This window comes from Sorex fumeus, unplaced genomic scaffold (assembly GCF_029834395.1).
Source record: "Sorex fumeus unplaced genomic scaffold, SorFum_2.1 ptg000100l, whole genome shotgun sequence".
Lineage (NCBI taxonomy): Eukaryota > Metazoa > Chordata > Mammalia > Eulipotyphla > Soricidae > Sorex > Sorex fumeus.
The window spans coordinates 10,391,619-10,414,325 of NW_026606157.1; the positions used below are offsets into that span (position 1 = coordinate 10,391,619).

Below are 22,707 nucleotides of genomic sequence, written 5' to 3' on the forward strand. Positions count from 1 at the left end.
CCACTCCCCACCCCCCAAAAAAGCACTGTAGCACTGTCCTCCCATTGTTCATGGATTTGCTCAAGTGGGCCCAGTAACGTCTCCATTGTGAGACTTCTTGCTACTGTGTTTGGCATATTGAATATATCACGAAGAGCTTGCCAGGTGCGGGTGAGATACTCTTGGTGGCTTGCCGGGCTCTCCAAGAGAGGGACAGGGGAATCGAACCCGGCTTGGCCGGGCAGGCCACGCGCAAGGCAAATGCCCTACTGCTATGCTATTGCTCCAATCCCCCCCCCCCCCAAAAAAAAGAGTAGAAACTAATTCTAAGGTTTTAATAAAGAGCATGAGAAGTGTGTAAGGTACTGGCACTGGGCTGTGGCCAGCAGATGCTGAGTAGCTGGTAGCTTGTGACCTGGCCCCGCTGACCCCATGCTCCCGCCCAGTGGCCGCTGCGTGGCTGTCAGAGAGAGCTGGGCTGGAGGGTGGGGGAGGAAGATGCAGGAGGCCTGGGTTTGAGCCCCAGCACCACCAGGAGCGGGCCTGAGAGGCCAGAGCAGAGGGACCTGGGCTCGTGACCTCACCATTCATCCATATTCGGGGGACAGGAGTAGCGCTCTGTTTTCCTTTGCGGGGCCCAGTGAGGCTGTGTCCAGAGAGTGTGGGCAGAGAAACAGCCTCACAGCGTTCCCGGGAGGCCTCGGTGGTGACCCCCAGGCTGCGGCCGCTGTCCTGGGAGGCCACTGCCTCTCGTGGGTTGCCGGCTGGGCCCTGAAGCTGCGGTTTTTATTCTATTCTGCTATGTCTGGGGCCACACCCGGGAGGGGGGATGCTCAGGACTTTCTCCTGGCTCTCTTTCACTATGGGGTCACTCCCGGCAAGGCTGGGAGACCATGTGTCGCCAAGGAGCGATGCTGGGCCAGCGGCCCACCCACTGTGCTATCCCACTGTCCTGACTGCCGCTTTGATTTATTTTTATTTAAATTAAAAAAAAAGTGTTTGGGATTGATGCTCCCGTGATTCACAATACTGATATTGGTGGTTTCTGCGGGCATGGCTCTCACAGCACACCCCTCCTCCAAGGACCCCTGCCCTCCCCCACGGCGCAGTTGGTGATTCGTTCGTTCTTCCGGGATCCGGTTTCTTTTTGCCCTTGGCTGCTCCCTTGCCATGTCTCTCTGAGTCCCCCCTACAAGATGGCTCTAGATTTGCCGTTTCCCTTCCGCCGTCACTCGGCGTGATGCCCTCGAGTTCCATGCGCGCCGCTGCCAACGCCTACTACATCTCTCAAATGTGAACTAAGCAAGTCAGCTTGTCTCGTCTAAGGGAAGCAATGACCCTACTGGGCATCACTGTCAAGATCAGTGAAAGCCCTGGTACCCCCATAGGAACCACCAAAGGAGCGTCTGTGTTTGTGTGTCCTGTAGTTCAGGTAACATGATTGCAACAGTGTTGCCTTTCAAGGTATTTAATAGTTTCAGCATTATGATTGCAACAGTGTTACCTTTCAAGGCATTTACTAACAAAGTTACTGCACGGGAGACCCTCACTAAATGCCTCAGGCCCTCTGCCTCTGTCCCTATCCACCTCTTCCTCTCCTCCTTCATCCCCTCACTACCTGTAACTCTCCAACTGTGGAACTAAAGATCAGGCATTTGTTTTCAGTAGATCATGTCCATTTGTTTCCTGTCTTAATATACTATAGATGAATGAGATTATTGGCATTTGTCCTCCCTCTGCGTGGTATTTCTCTTACCACGTTGTCTTCCAGTCCCCATCCAAGTTGCAGCAAAATGCAAGATTTCATCTTTTCTTAGAGCCACCTAGTATTCCGTTTGGCGACTATGCCACGACTTCTTTATCCAGTCACAGTAGTTGGGCATTTGGGTTGTTTCCATATTCTGGCCCTTGAACTAAGCACAGCAATGAATATTGATGTGGGCACATCACTTTGAATTACTGTTTTTGTCTTCTTTGTATAGAAGCCAAGAAATGGGATAGCTGGGTCATATAGAAGCACTATTTTTAATTTTTAAAGAGCATTGTTTTTTACAGCGGCTGAGCTAGATGATATTCCCATCAATAGTGAAAGAGGGTTCCTTTTCAGAACATTTCTGCCAGCGTCTGTGATTTCCAGTCTTTTTGATACGTGCCATTCTCACTGACATAAGATTATCCATTTTGATTCACATAAATAAATATCTGTGTGTATGAATGCATAGAAATGTATATGTACATATATATACATATAAGAAGAAAAAAGCTCAAATAAATAACCAACCTCACAACTTGAGAAACTAAAAACAAAACAAAACCAAAAGACAAAAAAGAAAAAAATCTGAGTCTCAAAGCAGAGGGAAGGAAGGAAATAGTGGCTCCAAGGTCCATGAAATCAGGAGCTGCTTTCTTAAAACAATTTATAAGTTTGGCAAACCTTTAGCTAGACTCAAGAGGGAAAAAGAGAAATACCCCAAAGTAAATGGGAGCAGAAATGAAAGGGGAGAAGTTATAGCTGATACCTCACAAATACAGAAGAGTGTAATCTTTTTGTATTTTGTATTTCGAAAGGAGTCACTGTGACTAACTCCCTACCACTAAGCTGGAGAACCTACAAGAAATGAATTCAGGGTTGGAATCCTGCAACTTCCCAAGACTGCGAGTCTGAAGAGACCAATCAGGGGCCAGGAAATTGAAAGAGTGACTGGAAAGCTTCCTAAGAACAAAGCCCAGGTCCAGAGCCCTTGGCCAGTGGTTTCTACCACACCTTAAAGAAAACTTGGAAAGAGCTTTCAGTAACAGAGGCAAGGGTAGGAATTCCCAGAGCTCAAGGCAAGCCCTGCAGCTCTAGGTGATTTCAAATGCAAATGCCTGTGTGGGGGCGACTCGGCAGAATTCAGAGCGAGAAGGGCCCAAGCCTTTGTTGGGAAATACAACAATTTAACTTCTGGAAACAAGCTCACAGCTTGGAACCCAGCGTGCCTATTTTGGATTAAATTGTCTATTAATTAAACTCAAATGATTTAAACATTCATCACACCTCCCAGAAAACAAAAACAAAACCCCCAAAATATCCCCGGGGTTTGTGAGAGAGAGAGAGAGAGAGAGAGAGAGAGACAGTACACAGGATCCTCTCACATACTATTCAGCATGTGGACACACAGGACTCACACACTCTTACACACACATGCACCAGGTGCAGAGACCAGGGTGATCTCATATGCACATTCTCTGTCTCACATGCTCATGCATGCACACACATACCCTGCAGAGGATTCACACACACACACACACACACACACACACACACACACACACACACACACACTCCAGTGTGTAAAAACCAGAGGATTCCCCCCTCTTTCTCTCTGTCACACACACACATGCACACACACACATATACACACCCTACAGAGTGCGGAGACCAGAGCAGTTCTTGCCCATACATGAACACACACACACACACACACACACACTCCAGTGTGTAAAAACCAGAGGATTCCCCCCTCTTTCTCTCTGTCACACACACACACGCACACACACACACACATATACACACCCTACAGAGTGCGGAGACCAGAGCAGTTCTTGCCCATACATGAACACACACACACACACACACACACACACACACACATACATTCCAGTGTGCAGACCAGGGCAGCCTTTGTCTCTGTCTCGGTCATACACACGCACACGCACACACACTCCAGTGTGTAAAAACCAGAGGATTCCCCCCTCTTTCTCTCTGTCTCACACACACACACACACACACACACACACACACACACACACCCTACAGAGTGCGGAGACCAGAGCAGTTCTTGCCCATACATGAACACACACACACAAACACACGCATACACAGGCACACACAGACATATACAAACACACAGTGGCTCACGCACAGAGGCTCACACACACAGGCACACACCGGCGCACACAACAGGCAGGCACACACACATGCACATGCACAAGCACACTCATGCTCACGTGCACGCACGCATGCACACACAACACACATGTACATGTACACACGCAACACGCACGCACGCACGCAGACGTACGCACACAAACACACACAGGCTCACACACGCACACAGGCGCGAGGCGCCTCCCGGGCCGCCCCGCCCGCCGGGCCGGCCGGCCGGCGGCGCTGCGCGGCGCGTTGGCAGTTGGCGAGCCCCCTGCGTCCCCCCGCGCTGCGCTCCTGCCCTTATTTGTTCAGTCGGCAACCCCGGCGCCCGGCCGCGCCCGCCCGCCCGTCCACCGCCCGTCCACCGCCCGCCTGCCCGCCCGGGACGCCGGAGCCGCGGAGCCGCCGCCGCCGACATGGGGCCGAAGAAGGGCCGCGGGGCGCCGGGCGCGAGCGCCGAGCCGGCCCCGACGTGCTGCGGCTGCCGCTTCCCGCTGCTGCCCGCGCTGCTGCAGCTGGCCCTGGGCCTGGGCGTCGCCGTGCTGGGCTTCCTCATGGCCAGCGTCAGCCCCTCCCTGCTGCTCAGGGACACCCCGCACTGGGCTGGGATCATCGTAAGCATCGGGGCGGCCAGTGGACACTAACCCGGGCTTGCATGCGCCCCCTCCCCAGCCTAACCGCCCTGCGCGCGCGCCCAGCCGAGCCCAGCCTGCCCGGGGCCTGGCCGCTGCTGTCCCCGCCTGGGCCTCTCCCGAAACCAGCCGCCTCGAGCAGGCAGGCGGGAGCGGCCGGTGCGGGGCCTCCGCGCGCCTGGGAAAGTCTTGGTCACTGTTACTGCTCAGTCCAAGGTTTCAGCAGTCCACGGGGCACAATCCCCCGCGAGGAGCACAGCCGGGATCCGGGGAGTCTAAAGTGGGACAGGGAGTGGTCAGGCCCGGGCTATTTGGGGCCCAGGGCTGTGCCTTCCGGGCCACAACTCAGCTGTCCTGGGGACAGCAGCCCATCAGGCCCTGCCTGCCCACGGGCGCCAGCTGTATGGGCCTGCCCCAAGGCCTCCCCTGTGCTGCTTCTGCCAGGCCTGCCCCTTCAAGCTCCATTTATGGAGCACCTGCTGTGTACCCCCCCATGGCCAGGCCTCCCCTGCGGTTCCTGCAGTGCCTGCCCCTCCTGTGTGCGGTTCTTTTAGTCCTGTTTCTCACACAGGAGTGGACAGGTCAGGCCTTGCAGGGGCTGTGAGCTGACCAGGGGTGCGGAGAGCCAAGCTGGCTAATTCCCCGGAGCCTCAGGCCATCCCCTCAGAGACGCTCCACCACCAGCCACCACCAGCTCTGTTTGGTCGTGGGTTTGAGTTTTTGCTTTGGGGTCCACACCCTGCGGTGCTCGGGGCTCGCTCCCAGCAGGGCTCCGGGACCCCATGGGCTGCAGGAGGATCGAGCCTGGGTTGGCCGTGTGCAAGCAAGCTTTGTGCCCACAGTACTGCCTCCCTGCCCGCAGGTCACATTATGGTCATGTGGCTTCTAACTGGTCTCCAGTGGTGATTGGCCGTGACTTGGCCCTTGCAGGTGGGCCTGGTCACTCCTCTTGGGGTGAGAAGCCGCAGACTCTGGGAGGTCCAAGGCCCTCTCAGGGCAGGGGGGACAGACGCCAGGTGGCCTGGTGCATCTCACTGCTGTCGCGGTCACAGATCACAGGCATGTCACAGGTGTGTCACAGGCGTGTCACAGGCGTGTGGTTGGTCACAGGTGTCAGAACACAGGGTGCATCCAGGAGCCCCGGTGCCCCCAGGATCTGCTCATGCCGGGGACAGACGTGGAGAGCTTTGCGGCAGGCCTCGGAGCCGCCACCTCCTGATTAAGGTTGTTGACACGCGCAAACTCCTGCCGAATAATTGGAAACTTTTAATTTGTGTACTAAGAATTCCCAGGAAATTACCATGATTGGAGTTTTCTAAATCAAGTGATTTTAAAAATAGCTTGTCAGGGAGATATGCTGAGTCTTTCCGTTATCTCTCGGGTCTCAGAGCTGGGTGGGCGGGCAGGCGGGGACGGGGGTGGGGGTGGGGGTGGGTGGGGGTGGGTCGGTGTTGCCTTTCAGGTTGCAGCTGGAGGGCAACCAGGACAGACAGACAGACGGGCAGATGGGCTTCCACTGGGGGTTGGGACCGGCTCTGGCTCTGTCCCTGCCTCATTTCAGCTCTGAAGCACAGAAAAGCCACCCTCCCCGCCCCCGTAAACAAAAAACAAGTGCGGGGGGCGGGGGGAGGGTATCTAGAAAGGTCTTGGGGCTGGAGCAGTACACAGCTGGTGGGGCGTTTGCCTTGCACGCGGCCAACCCGGGTTCGATTCCCAGCATCCCATAGGGTCCCCTGAGCACTGCCAGGAGTCATTCCTGAGTGCAGAGCCAGGATGAACCCCTGTGCATCGCCAGATGTGACCCCAAAAGCCAATATATATACATATATATATTACATATGTTATGTCACTGTCACTGTCCTCCCGTTGTTCATCGATTTGCTCGAGTGGGTTCAGTAACATCTCCATTGTGAGACTTGTTGTTACTGTGTTTGGCGTATCGAATACGTCATGGGGAGCTTGCCAGGCTTTGCCGTGTGGGCAAAAGCTTGCCAGGCTCTCTGAAAGGGGTGGAGGAATTGAACCTGGTTGGGTGGGCTGGCTGTGTGCAAGGCAAATGCCCTACCGCTGTACTGTCGCTCCAGCCCATATATATATTTATGGTCTTAATGCCGTGGGCACAGGCCTTGGGGCTCTGTGGGGCAGCTTTGCCCTGACTGCACTTACGAAGCACCAGGATCCCCCCAGCGGGCAGTGGCCTGTCCCCTTAGCGCCACTCCACCTGGACTGCTTATAGCTGTCCCACATCCTCTAGGTGCAGAGGTTTCTGCCTGCCTTCCTGTTTTCCAGACAAGCAGGGGTTGTCACCTGCAGGCGAGGGTGGTCCTGCCCCCCCAGCCCCTCCTGTGCCCTGCTGCACACCTGGTGGCCAGGTCCCCAGTTCCAAGCCTCCAGGGCAGGGGACACCTGGTGGGGAGGCAGAGAAGGCAGACCCGGTCTGAGGGGGTACCCCAGGCGTCCAGGTCTGAAGACCCCAGTGGGGCTGCTTGCACGGTTCCTCTGCTTTCTTCCTGACAGAACCAGGAGGAACCTGCGAATTCCTGCCTCGGGGATCTGTCCTGCTGAGAAAGTAAAGGGGCCTTTTCTGTCTTGGAGATCGGCAGCAGCTGTTGGCAAGCCAGATGCCCAAGGTCTTTTGAGCTGGTTCTAGTTGCTTTGGCTTTGTTTGGGGCCAACCCAGCTGTGCTCAGGGAGCACTCCTGGGAGGCTCGGGGAACATACATGGTGCTGGGGATGGAGGGTGTGTCGGCCACGTGCCGGGCCAGTGCCCTCTCTGCTGGGCCACCTCTCTGGCCAGCCCCTGGTCGCTGATTTTCAGGGGGGCGCCCCTCAGTGGTGCTGGGCTGCAGAGACCACTCCCCACTCTTCTCAGGGCGAGGGGCAGGGAGCCCCATGTTCAGGCTGCTGGTGCCTCGGGGACCCCCGGGGGCCTGTCTGGCAGGTCCATCCCCCCTCTGCCGTCTCTCCCTGACTGGAAGGAGCTTTTCTGTGGTGACTTGTGAAGTGCATGCAGCAGAGGCACAGCTGACAACACGCCCGTGTCCCTGTGTCCCCGAAGGGCAGGAGGCATCCAGGGGGCTTCGTCCTCAGGTGAATGTAATGAAGTGTGTGCGCCCGAACCTGGGTGGTCTGGGGGCTGTTTCGGGACGGATGGGTACTTTGGCTGCTCTCACGGGTCCCTGGGACCCCCCAGAGCTGTGGATTATCAGGCTGCTGCTTCCTGACGCTCTGGAGGTTGGTGAAAGCCAGGTTGGAGGGCAGGAAGCTCTGGAGGGCAGAGACAGGCCTGCCTAGTGGGTCCCACTGTGGAAAGGTTCCGGGCCAGTTCTGGGGGTCGTCTGCCCCTGGGCACCTCTTGGCGTATCTCACAGGTGGGCCACTGCCCTCCTGGGCTTCCAGGTTTCTCCTGTACAGAAGTTCAGCAGGGGGATTTCTGTTGGCCTACATCTGGGTGACCTGTTGACCGTCCAGGGGCTTCTGGCCTTCGACTGGAAAGGTGATGTGTGATAGGACACACCCACTTGGGGCTGGAGCGATAGCACAGCATGGAGGGCATTTGCCTTGCACGCGATTGACCCGGGTTCGATTCCCAGCATCCCATAGGGTCCCCTGAGCACAGCCAGGAGTGATTCCTGAGTGCAGAGCCAGGAGTGACAGGTGTGACCCAAAAAGCAAAAACAAACAAACAAAAGAGACACCCACCCTGTGGAAGTGCAGGAGAGCACAGTGGACTGTGTCCTTGTCTGTGTGCCCCAGAGAGGGGCCTCGGTTGGTTAAGCTCCCTGTGGGGAAGGGGTGAGGCCATGGGGGTGACGGTCGGGGGAGGATTCACATGTGAGGCATCAGGGCAGCGCATCCACAAGGGCCAGGAGACTCCACTGAGGTTTGTTCGCACCACGACTCAGGTCTGAACGGATGTTCGCTTGTCATTCTCTGTGATGGGAGCAGGGCAGGGACTGAAGCAGTCGTGATGGCGGGACTCTGCATCTTACTTGGATGAGCAGAACTTGGGCATAGCCGACGCCTCCCAGGCTGGAACTTTGACTCACTTCTCTCCATCCAGAAAAGTCTGCGTGGCTGTTCACCACCACGCAGAGCATCAGTCTGAAAATAATGAACCTCAGGAGACTTCCCGGCAGCTGACAGGCACATACCCTTATCGTATCTGATGGTAATGAATACTTCTGATTGAAAAATGCAACTTGCACATAGATTTTTAAATCCATTTACCTTTCAAGGCATTTCTCTGACAGGGATTCATTTCCTCTGTCATCTGGACTCTGAAGTCAATGTAAGAGCGGACTCCGGCCTCTCGTGTCCCGTGTGGGGGTCAGCGGGGGTCAGTCTCTCGGGCCTTGGTAGAGAAAGGAAAGAATTCCTCCAAGGAAAGTGGGGAGTCTCTTGCCCCCTACAGATGTTTAGCTGTTCCCACTCTCTCCCTTGCTTCCCTAGCCTGCGCAGCTGAAATAAAAACCTACGGGAAGTATCACATTAATCACAGCAGAAAAGTGCTTGGAAGGAAAGGAGGAACATTTCTTTTCTTTAATGCCATCTCAGGAATGGCTGCGAGACCTGTCAAGAATTTCAGTAACAATTTTCATAGGTTAGCCTAATGTATAGAATGGATTAAAAATAAAGGTGACTCAGATTTTTAAAATTTATTTCAATTTTTGTCTTAATGATAGGAGAGATTGGTTCTTTATTGATTTCAAAACAAAATATACCCCCAAAGTTCACCAGTAAATCTATGACATATAACAAGGAAAGATGCTGAATTAGCCTAATTTATATGTGCAGAAACAAGGGCCTGACTCGAACGAGTGGACCGTGGCTATAAAGAGAAGCTGGAAGAGATAAAGATTTGGAATTTGAGTTGAGTTTTATGGATAAATCCTAAAACAAGCCAGGAAGTTAAAAGCATGTCATTTGCAAGATAGGTATATGGCAGTTGAGATATTTAATCTGGAGTTATGTGTTAGGATTATGTTATTAGTAATATATTATTTTCATCTGAGACATGAATCAGCTTCCAAAAATCTAATGTTGCACCTCTGGTACTCCTGGGAAATAAGTTTTATTACAGCAACTGTCATAGGATTGTTGGGAATTGACAAGTGATAATTATATGGCCTACCTTAATCTCCACTGAGTATGTATAATAAATAATGGCTGAGAAATCATCTTAACACATAACTCCAGATTAAATATTTCAACTGCCATATACCTATCTTGAGGCTCCCAAAGAGAGTATTAAAATGGACTGTAATTGAATTACATTGTAAAAAGTTGATTCAATAGCACAGTGGGTAGTGCGTTTGCCTTGCACGCTGCTGACCTGGGTTCGATTCCTCTGTCCCTCTCAGAGAACCCGGCAGGTTATCGAGAGTATCCCGCCCGCACGGCAGAGCCTGGCAAGCTCTCTGTGATATATTCAATATGACAAAAACAGTAACAACAAGTCTCACAATGGAGACTTTACTGGTGCCCGCTCAAGCAAATTGCTGAACAACGGGACGACAGTACTACAGTGCTACCTGTGAACCTAAAAAGGAATGTTCTAGAATTCCATAACAATTTTAGGAATAAAGACTATTCCCTGAAAGAATTTTAGAAATGAGAAAAAAGGGAGGTTAAGAGTGAACAAGGGGGCTGGAGCGATAGCACGGCAGGTAGGGTGTTTGCCTTGCATGCAGCTGGCCCGGGTTCGATTCCCAGCATCCCATATGGTCCCCTGAGCACCACCAGGAGTAATTCCTGAGTGCATGAGCCAGGAATAACCCCTGTGCATCGCCGGGTGTGACCCAAAAAACAAAAAGCAAAAAAAAAAAAAAAGAGTGAACAAGTCATTAGACACTCAGGATCATTAGGGGAATGTTCCAGAACCTGATAACAGAATTTTAGGAATAAAAAATATCTCCTGAGAGAATTTTAGGAATAAAGAATCAGGGAGGTTAAGAGTGAACAAGTCATTAGACGCTCAGGATCATTAGGGGAATGAATTCCGCCCCCACTTCTGGCTCCTCCTAACCCAGTCTTGGAGACAACAGTGTTTATATTATAAGGAATGCGCCCGAGTCCTCTTCCTTCTCTTCCGTCAGGAGGAGGAGGGCCAGAGTGTGATGTGTGTCAACCTGGTCCTACAAACATACTCAACTCTGAAACTTTGGAGATGTCGGTGGTTATCTTGGATTTATTGTATTTATCTCGGGGGTGGGCTGGAGCTATTGCACAGCAGTAAGGCGTTTGCCTTGCACGCAGCCAGCCCGGCCGAGCTGGGTTCGATTCCTCCGCCCCTCTCGGAGAGCCCGGCAAGCTACCGAGAGTATCTTGCCCGTACGGCAAAGCCTGGCAAGCTCCCTGTGACATATTCGATATGCCAAACACAGTAACAACAAAGTCTCACGATGGAGACGTTACTAGGCCCACTCAAGCAAATCTATGAACAACGGGAGAAGAGTGACAGTGACAGTGATCTTGGGGGTTGCTCTGGGAGATACTCGGGGGAAGCATAGGGCGTTGGGGACAGCACCCCAGCTCCTCATGGTGGTCAGTATAAGCTCCTTCAGAAGCAACCTCTCTGGCTCTTGGCTCTATGGTTTTATGATAGAAATGGTCCACAGGGTAAGAGCGTCACCAAATAAGAAAAGCAAAACCGTGGCTTCCCTGTAAGTGCCTTCCATGTTCCCTGGGCCACACCGTGTCTGCGATACACAGTGGGTGGCAGGAAATGCCACGTGGAATTGATTTACCACGTGCTATGTTCAGAGCTTCCCTCCCAAGGTGGCGCGTGTGTTTTAACGTGACGGGTTGGGGAAGAGAGGAGCCCAGGTGTCACGCTGGAAAGCCGTGGGCTTTACCGCAGAGGCACTTCCCTGCCCCCGTTGAAGTTTATCAATAACGTTTTGGACAACTGTGAGGGGGAGTTATTGTTCCGTTGTGGGCATCTGGGTTGCGGAAATATTCAGAAGGCATTACCTGAGAGGTTCCTTTCATGTTGCAACATGATTTAGAAGGAACGAGAGGAGATCGTTTGGACTTCTTTGCAGTGTCCCAATTAGAACAGATCTGGCTGGCAGGTCAGGGGTCCAGGGACCCCCAATGAGGGAGTGATACTGGGCCACAAAAAGCCTCCCCCCAACCCCCAGCTCCCACAAGCTGTGGGCAAGTCTGGCTTGAAAAGGTGAGCGCTTGGGGCTGGAGCGATAGCACCGGGGGGAGGGCGTTTGCCTTGCATGCAGCCGACCTGGGTTCGATTCCCAGCATCCCATAGGGTCGCCCAAGCACTGCCAGGAGTAATTCCTGAGTGCAGAGCCAGGAGGAACCCCTGTGCATCGCCAGGCATGACCCAAAGAGCAAAAAAAAAAAAAGGAAAGGAAAGGGGGGCACTTCACCTCTGACATTTCGGCTAAGGATCTTCCCAAGTTCACCCCACTTGTCCAGGCTGAACTCAGAAGGGTTGGCATCAGCGTGAATGCTTGTCCACAGGGATGCAGGAGGAATTCAGTTGCCTGTCACTATCTCACTGAGGGAACCCAGTCGCTGGACCCTAATCCACCCTCACTTCCCAGCAAAACAGACGCAACTCTGGGGGCCCCCATGCCGGCCAGCCAGAGAAACACAGTTCCCCAGAGCCCGCCCAAACGCAGGCCCAAGGAAGAACCTCCTCGAGGCTCCGTGGGGATGCTGCCACTCCCCAGTGCCTGCTGGGCCAACACCCAAGTCCAGGGTGACGGCGCCAAGTTCATTGGCTGAAGGTGAACTCCAGAGACAAAGCGGGTGCCGAGAGCGATATTTATAGCACGAACATCGGCACGAAAGCCGCGTTCCGAGGCTTGTCCTGCGTTCTGCAGGCTCAAGGGCTGCTCAGTGTGTGAAACGGCGGAGGTCGGCAGGCAGTGCCCAGAGAGAGGTTGCCCTGGCCCCGCCAGGCGCCCACCCACACGGCAGAGCTGAGCTTCCACCTTGGAGCACACAGGGAGGCTCCTCTCCTCCCCTCCCTCCCTCCCTCCCTCCCTCCCTCCCCTCCTACCTCCCATCCCCAGCCACACTGCGCTCAGGCCTGAACATCAGAACAGAGGCGTGGGGGGGGGGGGTGCCAGAGCCCACAATGGCCCCCATCCTGCAGGGAGCAGCTCGGAGTCGGGGATGCAGCCAAGGGGGTCTCCACCATGCTCCCAGTGTTTGTGAGGAGGGGGCATCACGGAGGAGCCCGCCAGAGTGGAGTTGAGGGCGGGCGGCAAAGTTGTTCCTGTAAAAGTGCTCTCCGTGGCTCAGTGGGATGAGGCGTACATCTGCAGGTGCTGAGCTGTGGGCCTGGGGGAGCACAGAGGGGCTGGGAGAAGGGGGGGCTGTGTCCACGCCCCCAGCTGTGCCTTCTTGAGGACGGGTTCCATGATGAGTTAGAGCATCGGCCCTGTGGAGTGGCCTGGCCTTCTCCCGTGTGTGTCGATGACAGCTATGACGGGAGGCACCCGGCCGGTGGGGCAGACCCTGGGCTGGGGGCCGTCAGCTGGGTTTCGGCAGGTGCCAGCCCCTCACGATTCCTTCCCGTCATAGGTGTGACCACATGCTCTGTGACCCCCGGAGCTGCGCCAGGAAAATGTGGGGAGGCGGGAGGCCTCGCCCGGTTTTGAGATAGCCCCGTGCCCCCCTCAGCCTGGGTCCCAGAAGCGAGGGGGCGCACCTCAAGGCAGTGAGGGGTGGGCAGGACATGAAGGAGCCCTAAATGAGGGAGGAAACACTGTCACTCCAAGGTACCCAGGAAAGAGAGAAGGAGAGCGAGGGGTTAGGGACAGGGAGAGAGAGGAGAGAGGGAGAGGGAGAGAGAGGGGGGAGGATTGGAGAGTGGAGAGCAAGGGAGAGAGAGAAAGAGGGGGGGAGAGAGGGAAAGAGGAAGAGGGAGAGAGAGGGAGAGAGAGAAGAATGGATGGGGACAGGGAGGGGGGGGGAAGGAGGGAGGGACGGGCACAGGCCTGAGAGCCCCTCGGCTGCTGGAAGGTCCCAGCTAGGACAAACCCAGCATCTTGGCCAGGGCCAACGGCTCTTTACAAACAAGCAGTTGGGGTAGCCGGTTCAGGTTCTCACCCCGGTGGAACGGAACCACTGTGGCTTTGGTCAGTTGTGGCCACTCAGGGCCTGCGTCACCCTGAATCTTTCCACCTTGGACCTCCCTGAAGCCTCGCTCCCAGTTGGCCCTTCTCACACGCACGCACAAAACCTTCAGTGTCTGCCACGCCGTGTGGCCACAGGGGAAGAGCAGAAGGCCGGGGGCTGTCTGGGGACACTGACCTCGGGAGGACAGACACTCCTCAGAGAAGGGGACAGTGCTACCTGTCCTCAGGGCTTCCAGGAGCCCCTGCTCCCTCCCTCCCTTCCTCCCTCCCTCCCTCCCTCCCTCCCTCCCTCCCTTCCTTCCTTCCTTCCTTCCTTCCTTCCTTCCTTCCTTCCTTCCTTCCTTTCTTCCTCCCTTCCCTCCCTCCCCCCTCTTTCTTTCTTTCTTTCTTTCTTTCTTTCTTTCTTTCTTTCTTTCTCTGTTTCCCTTCTCTTCTTTCTTGTTGTTAAAGTGCTTTCAATTGAAAAAGAAAAGAGGAAAAAAAAAGAAAAAAAAACAAAAAAAGTGCTTTCAATTGAGAAAAACCTCTTGATAAAAATAATTTTTCTAAAGTTGAATAGAATTGTCCTCCTGTTTTGCTACTGCCATAATTGAATTGGTATTGATTGATGGTGTCCTTTCTTTAATGGTGCAATTTCATGAGTCTTTATTTGTTGTACCGGTTTGGTGAGCAGAACCCACTGGTATCCCTGAGGACTGTGACCCTAAGCGGAGACGCTGCTTATTTCTGCCTGAGTCCCTCAGTCCTTGACAGATTCCCATGGCGTCGGCTAAGGCCTCTGGTGCCAGGGCCCTTCCTGCAGGTGGGGCATCGATCACTGAGCGCAGGCCATTGGCCTTCCCCACCGTGTCATAATTCCAGCCCACCTGCTGATTCCTGAGAAATCAAAAACATCAGCCTTGTTTCTCTTTTGGACTCTGGACCAAAAAAAAAATGTCGGTATTTCTCAAACTCCTTGGTGATTCGGCTTCTTACAATTCACCCCAAGGTTGGGTCATTGATAAGCCTCAGAACTGAAGCCTGTAAGACAGAGAGGATGGCTGACTAGCAGACGTACTGCCCACAGGGCGGTTCCGGGAACTTCTCTTCTCTGAGCCTCCTGAGCTTCCCTGGAGCCAGGAAACCCTTGGGTACTTGCAGGCAAGGAGGGGTCAGACCCGGTTCAGACAGCCGGGAGACATCTGAGGAGCCCCAGGGCAGGAGGGAGCAGCCTCAAACGTGGCCACCAGTTTGTGGTATGTTCAAGCATCTTTGGTTCTGATTTTGATTTTCCTCTTTTTGGATGAGTTTGAATTGGCATTTTGGGTAGATTTGAATATGCTCAAGCATATTTAAACCATGGATCATTTTAAACCATGAAAAGCCACCAGATTTGTTCACTGTTCATCTCTGTCGCCAAATCGTTTTTGATTTTCAAAAGAAAAGGCGTGGCTTCATGAATTGAAACTTGTTTCCTTTCGAGCTCCCAGCCCATTTCCCCAGAAGTATCTGCCATCCCAACCCCAGCGTCTGCCCGCTTAGACTTCTCCACGCTCATATCAATAACCAGTAACTACTAGGATGTTCCAAATATTCTATAAATGGCAGCATGCTATCATTTTTTCCCTCAACATTATTTTTGAGATGTACTAAAATATATTCAATATGCCAAACACAGTAACAACAAGTCTCACGATGGAGACGTTACTGGACCCGCTCAAGCAAATCGATGAACAACGGGAGGACCATGACCGTGACTGTGACTAAAATATAGATACTATTCATTATTTTTGCACAGTACTCTAGGAATGTATCAAAACTGATTCATTCTGTTGATGAAAACTTAGGTCCTTTCAAAATTATCGCGTCTTTTTTTTTTCAATGAGTTTAGTTTTGCAATGATTATTCTGCTTTTGTGTCCCATCTGATACTGCTCGGAGTCACTCACAGTGGCACTCAGGGTACCCAGAGGCTGGGGATTGAACCTCGGGGCTCCCACATGCTGAGCCTCTGCTGCAGACCTCTGGACCCTCTCCCTGGCAAGGAAGGGACGGACGTTCCTCCCGTACTTCCGGGTGCCTGGATTTCAGAGCTTCCAGGAATGTCCTCAGGAGCTATGGCTGTTAATTAACTGAGTGATTGCATTGTTGGTGATTAAATTAGAGTGATTATTTCCGAAATATTACGTGTTGCCTATTTAATTCCGCAAATCCGAAGTGGCACCCGATTTTGTTCTCATGCCAGTAAATCAGAGTTCCCGCGGATCGCCACCCATGCCAGTGTTTGTCACCACTTTAATTTTTGTCTATCTTATTCATTGTGCCCTGATGCTGAGTTCCAATTATGCTTCTCTAGTGACTACTGGAGTCGAACTAAATTTCGTTGTTTATTGGCCATTTTATTTTGTTGTCTGTCGTTGACTCAATATGTTTCCTGGGGGGGCGGTTTGCTTTTTACTGTTGATTTTTAGCATTTGTGGGTCACTGGTGATGTCTTCTGTTAGCTGGTACTATGTTTTGTTTTTTTGTTTTTTTTTCATTTGCACACAGTGTTTTTGTTTCTTAATTTTTAAAAACAATTTATTTATTTAATTTTTAAGATATTATTTTAAATGTATTTTAATAAGTTCTTTTTTGGTATTATTCTTTGATATAGTTTAAATTATGGCAGAGCCTGGCAAGCTACCTGTGGTGTATTCAGTATGCCAAAAACAGTAATAATAATGGGTCTCATTCCCTTGATCCTGAAAGAGCCTCCAATATGGCAGCATTGGGAAAGACGAGTAAGGAGAGGCTGCTAAAATCTCAGGGCTGGGACGAACGGAAACCTTACTGTGCCCTCTTGAGCAAATCAATGAACAACGGGACAACAGTGATACCGTGATAGTTTAAATAGTGTCTTCCTACTCCAAGATCATAAAACTATTTTCTATATTTTTCTATATCATATTCAAACTTTCGCATTTCTCTCTGTAAGTAAGCTAACTTTTCACATAGGTGTGAGGTATTCTCACATATTTATTATTTATATGAGTTTACATGTGTTGCCCAACTTCCACTTATTAAATCATTATTTCTTTTTGTACTTATCTGCTGGAGCGATAGTACAGCGGGTAGGGCGTTTTCCTTGCACACAGCCAACATAGCCGACCCGAGTTCGATTCCTCTGCCCCTCTCGGAGAGCCTGGCAAGCTACCGAGAGTATCTCGCCCGCACAGCAAAGCCTGGCAAGCTCCCCGTGACGTACTCGATATGCCAAACACAGTAACATCAAGTCTCACGATGGAGACGTTACTGGGCCCGCTCGAGCAAATCGATGAACAATGGGAGGACCGTGACCGTGACTTATCTGCTATGCTCCATTAATATCTTGCAAGTGTCCATATTAGGGTTGAGGGTCGTGTTCCCGACTCTCTTCAATTCTGATGTTGCTTCATTAGCCCATCACTGTGCTAGTCTCACAGTGTCTAAATTAAAACGCCTCTTAGTGCATCTCATCTCAAAGACGACCGAGGCTCGTCAGCTGCTTCCACCGTAAAATTGTCTTGACAATTTTGACAAGTCATATGCTTTCTACTGTACTCTTTAGAATCGGCTTTGGAAGTTTCAAGTAAAGTTCTCTTGATATTGTTACTCAGTTTGGACTTCTATGCCTCATTTCTATAATCTCTCTTTTTTTTCGGTGTGCCATATTTCAAGATGTTTCTTCAGCTCTAGGGTATATTTTATGGTTCCCCCTTGGGGGGAATGGGTGTTGGGGATACACCCAGCTGTGTTCATGGCTTACTGCCGGCTTTGTGCTCAGGAGTCCCTTCGGGTAGTGCTGGGGGACCTTATCAATGCCTGGAGTTGAGCCAGGGTCGACCACGTGCAAGGCAAGTGCCTTCACCCCTGTATTATCTCTCCGGCCCAATGATGTTTAATCAGCCTCCTATTTGCCTATTGGGTTTTTAATTGCAAGGATGTCATTTTTCATTTCTAGAGCTTTGATTTTATTGTTACTGATTTTAAAAAAATGTATCCCTGATTTTTATGTGCCCTGTTATTTATTTATACTTTTAATCCCTTTGTCGTGTATTTAAAGATTTCAAATGTACATTTTTAAGTGTCTAGTTGTTTAGTTGTATTATTTTAAATCAGCACGGCTTAATTCATGGAGAAGGAGAAAAAGAGCAAGTAAGCCCTGTGTGCCCATCACAAATCACAAATCACAAATCATCCTGTTATTCGTCGATTGCCTCGAGCAGGCCCCAGTAACGTCTCCTTCATCCTAGCCCTGAGATTATATTCAAGGCTCTTTAGGAGAATGAGACCCATCATTGTTACTGGTATTTGGCATATTTGGTACGCCACGGGGAGTTTGCCAGACTCTGCCCTGTGGGCAGGCTACATTCGGTAGCCTGCCAGTTTGTCCAAAGTAGGAATGAGATAATGTGTGTGCCCATGGCTCTTTGGAATGTGAATGCAGCGACCCTTTGTGTGTTTGCTATGGTCTTTGTGAATTCCTTTTCCAAGAGGCTTTCTATGTGATAATTTGGCGTGGCCTTTTTTGTGGGGGGAGGGGAAGCGGTGTCACCGTTCCAGTTGGTTTGTCTGGCCAAGTGTCTTCCTGGTACCATGAGCCAGGAGCCAACCCCCACCTCCCCTCAAGTCTGTTTGCCAAAGGAAATTTCGAGCTCACGCACAAGTAGATAAAATGGAACCACAAACTCTTACGTTCCCGTCACTCAGCCTCAGTAATTACTCGTGATCAGTCCTGTCTCGTTTGTCTTCCCTATATCCCGCACCCACATATCATACACAGGATTATTCATCCATAAATACTGTACTGGGTAAGTCAAAAGAGGAAAATAAAAAATAATCAAAATACCAATCAAACCTAACAAGTTAAGTTTCTTAATGGGAGCAAATCAGTGTTCAGATATCCGTGATTAACTCATGAATATTTCCGCAGAGCTTGTCAAAATCAGCGTCCCAATAAGACCCGCATACGACGGTTGGTTTACTTACTTCTAATGTCTCCTTTCCTCAGGGAGTCACCCCCTCTCCTCGCCTTTCTGTTCTCTCTCCATCTCTCTTTTTCCCTCTTAGGACTTGTCTGTTTGTAAAAGAAAAGTCCAGTTTCTTCTTCCCCTATGATGGCATTACAGCCTGGGCCACGCAGGGAACGGAAGCTGCTACCCGTCTGGCAACTGCCGGGTGGGAGCAGCCTTCTGGTGTGAGAGGGCCCATCCGTTCCTTTTTTTTTTTCTTTTGCTTTTTGGGTCATACCCAGCCTTGCAAAAGGGTTACTCCTGGTTCTGCACTCAGTAATTACTCCTGGAAGTGCTCAGGAGACCCTATGGGATGCTGGGAATCGAACCCGGGTCGGCTGCATGCAAGGCAAACACCCTACCCGCTGTGCTACCACTCTAGTCCCTCCTCCGTTCCTTTTCATGGAAGGATGTTGGTACATCCTTGTACCAAGGGGAAGGGCTGACCTTTACGTGGAAGGGGCTGACCTTCGTGCTGTGGTCTTGCTCCATCTCTTGTCCTGTGGGTGCACAGAGCACCTTAACGTGCCTTATAGGAAAACAGTTTCCTGCTGTTAGTCCTATTCGACCTCTTCAGTTCACATTTTCTACAGATCAGGGTCATCTTTGTTTCTCCCCATTTTACTGCGGTTCAGTGATTGACGATCCTGTGAATGATAGTTTCTTGCATGCATTATCCCAGCACTACACCAGAGTGTCCACTTCCGTCCCACCAGTGTCCCATGGACACACACACACACACACACACACACACACACACACACCTGTCCCAGAATGGAGTAATCTTTTCATGCACTGCATGATTGGATGACAGTATTTTTGTTGTTTGTTTGTTTATTTGTTTGCTTGTTTGGTTTGGGGCCACACCTGGCCACGCTCAGGAGTTACTCCTGGCTCTACGCATAGGGATCACTCCTGGCAGGGTTCGGGAAGCCATACGGATGCTGGGGAGTGAAGCTGGGTGGGTCACGTGCAAGGTGTTCTCTCTGGCTCCTTGTTATTCCACCATTTGGGGGGAATCAAAGACCTGCTGTAGGCGTGCACAGTGGGGAGAGTATGGAGACAATCTCTGGGGAGAGATCCTTGAGTGGTGCTTGATGACTGAATGTTGGAACCACCGTGGTCAAAATGGTTGAAGGCGGAGCATCCTACGGAACCGATTCAAAAAAGCAAATGATGCCAATGGGGAACCTGAGTCAGCTCCCACTTTGTCTGCAAACAGCTTCCCTGCTTTACGTTTTGTGCCTCTGTGCTTTGTGCTCTGAAGTTCTGTGGCTCCAGACTTTACACGCTCCTGGCAGTTCCTGTAACGTCTGAGCCTTGGCCGAGATACCGAAATCTGTTGTGCTGTTTAGAGAGCCCCACGGCACAGGAGGCTTCTTGCCTGGCGCTAGGTAATTTGTCTGTTTACCAGGAGAAGGGCTGGAGCGACAGCAGGTAGGGCGCTTGCCTTGCACGCGGCCGACCCGCGTTCGACTCCTCCATCCCTCTCGGAGAGCCTGGCAAACTACCGAGAGTATCCCGCCTGCATGGCAGAGCCTGGCAGGGTCCACGTGGCGTATTCGGTATGCCAAAATCAGTAACAACAAGTCTCACAATGGAGACGTTACTGGTGCCCGCTCGAGCAAGTCGATGAACAGCGGGAGGACAGTGCTACAGAGCTACCAGGAGAAACGGGGAGGGTTTTTCTGCTCTGTGTGTGTGTGTGTGTGTGTGTGTGTGTGTGTGTGTGTGTGTGTGTGTGGAAACACAGAGATGTGAGGTTCGTGGGTTTTACAATGATGAGCTGTTCGTCATTGGCAGGCAAGGTTTCTGGAACGTGTGACTCGTAGCAACTGATCTCTCGAGCGGCCCGGCTCCCCGCCTTCCTTTGGCAGGAACGGCAAGGGCCGGATGCTAGATTCATAGGATTCGAGGGACCCCGGCTCTCTTCATCCAGCCGCCGGTCACAAGGTCCCCTCTTCCATCAGCTCCATCCAGAGAGTCTCCTCAGAGCCAGGAGAGCACCAGCTGAGTGCACGCACCTCTGCTCAGCCCACAGTGCTCAGACGGCGGGTAACTCTGGGCCCACTTTCCTTCCTTCCGTCCTGGGCAGCACAGCAGCTGCATTTGACGGCACAGCCGTGCCAACGCCCACGCTGTGTGCTCTGAAGCCTTTCTGTCAGCCTGCCTCTACCGTGTACGTGACACAGAAACTATTGGCGATGCTTCTCCTCCCACTCTCAGAAGCCTCACACATCATTTGAGTGGAAAAGAACCTCGCTCACACGCACGGGACTGATGTGGACCTGCTAGTGCTCCTGGCTATCCCACGCTCCTTCCGGCCAGACTTAACATTTTTTGTGCTTTTTTTTAGGGGGGGCATGGGGGAATGTAAGGGGTCACACACAGCTGTGCTCAGAAGCTACTGCCTGCTGAGTGCTTGGGGGACCAGGTGGTCCTGGAGACCCACACAGGCCTCTGGTATGCAGAGTGTGAGGCCCTTGGAACCCTCTCCCCAAGCCAACCACAGTCTGCCTGCCTGCCTGCCTCCCTCCCTCCCTCCCTCCTTCCTTCCTTCCTTCCTTCCTTCTTCCTTCCTCCCTCCCACCCTCCCTCCCTCCCTCCTTCCTCCTTCCTTTCTTCTTTCCTCCTTCCCTCCCTCCCTTTTCCTCCCTCCCTCTCTTCTTCCTTCTTCCCTCTCTTCCTCTCTCCTTCATTACTCCTTCCTTCCTCCCTCCCTCCCTTCTTCCCTTCCTTCCTTCCTTCCTTCCTTCCTCCCTTCCTTCCTTCCTCTCTTCTTCCTTCTTCCCTCTCTTCCTCTTTCCTTCCTTCTTTCCTTTCTTCCTTCATCCCTCCCTTCTTTCTTCCTCCTTCCTTCTTACCTTCCTTCCTCCCTCCCTCCCTCCCTCCCTCCTTCCTTCCTTCCTCCCTCCCTCCCTTCTTTATTCCTCTTTCCTTCTTACTTTCCTTCCTTTCTTCCTCCCTCCCTTCTTTGTTCCTCCTTCCTACCTTCCTTCCTTCCTTCCTTCCTTCCTTCCTTCTTCCCTTCCTCCTTCCTTCCTTCCTTCCTCCCTTCCTCCTTCCTTCCTTCCTCCTTCCTTCCTTCCTTCCTTCCTTCCTTCCTCCCTCCCTCCCTCCCTCCCTCCTTCCCTCCCTCCCTTCTCTCTCTATATCTCTCTCTCTTTCTTTCTTTCTTTCTTTCTTTCTTTCTTTCTTTCTTCCCTTTGTTTTGTGCCAGGCCTGGCTCTACTCAGGACTTGCTCCTGGCTCTGCACTCAGAGACCACTCCTGGCAGGCCTTAGGGGATCCCCTGTGGTGCCGGGTTGAACCTGGGTTGGCCACGTGCAAGGCAAGTGCCCCGCCCACTGTACTATCGCTTCGGCCCTGCCAACCAGAAAAGAGCAAGGTAATTCGGGAGGGCAAAGAGGTCATACAGGAGTATAACCTGTATGACCCAAAAGAGCAAGCCAGTCGGATCCACTCTCATGGCAATGAGCAGGGCTGGCTTTGAGAATTTGCTGCCTGAATTCTTTGAAATGGAACGTTTACAATTTATTTCCCCTAAGAGCCTAGATCTACTAACATTCTTAGCCATGACAGTCCTGTTTTGATTTTTCTCTTTAATTAGCACATAAATGATTAATTTGGGTTCGGTGCGCTGCTGCGGGTTTACTTTGCTTCAGTTTGACCATCGTAGCGTGCCCATGTGTAAGACGCCTGTCCCTTGAGAGGGCCAGACTGGTCTGTCCAGGCTCAGCAACTCGGATGAGAGGACAAGACCGAGTGGCTGTCACCAGGAGCTACCGAGTGGGGCTAAGCAAGTTTGACTACAAACCACTTTATCTGTGGTTAAAGGTTTTTTACCCTTTGTCTGTGAACCTGGAAAAGAAAGAAACTTTCTGTGCTAGAGCTGTCGTCTGGAATCACCTCTCTTGGGGAGTAAGCAGGAACGGTTTGGGGGGTACACCTGGCGGTGCTCAGGGCTTACTCTCGGCTCTGTGCTCAGGAGTCACTCCTGGAAGTGTTCTGGGGACCCTGTATAGTGCTGGGGATCGAACCCTGGGTCTGCCTCAAACA

At 51.9% G+C, this 22,707-nt stretch overlaps 1 protein-coding gene across 1 annotated transcript in view; it reads left to right on the forward strand.

Moving 5' to 3' along the window:
• Positions 1–4,299: 4,299 nt before the first annotated feature.
• SSPN (sarcospan) overlaps positions 4,300–22,707 on the forward strand; it is a 40,655-nt gene continuing 22,247 nt past the window's right edge. The window contains exon 1 of the mRNA XM_056134631.1: positions 4,300–4,506. Coding sequence (XP_055990606.1) covers positions 4,309–4,506 — 198 coding nt within the window. The 5' untranslated portion in view covers positions 4,300–4,308. The remainder of the gene's footprint in view (positions 4,507–22,707) is intronic.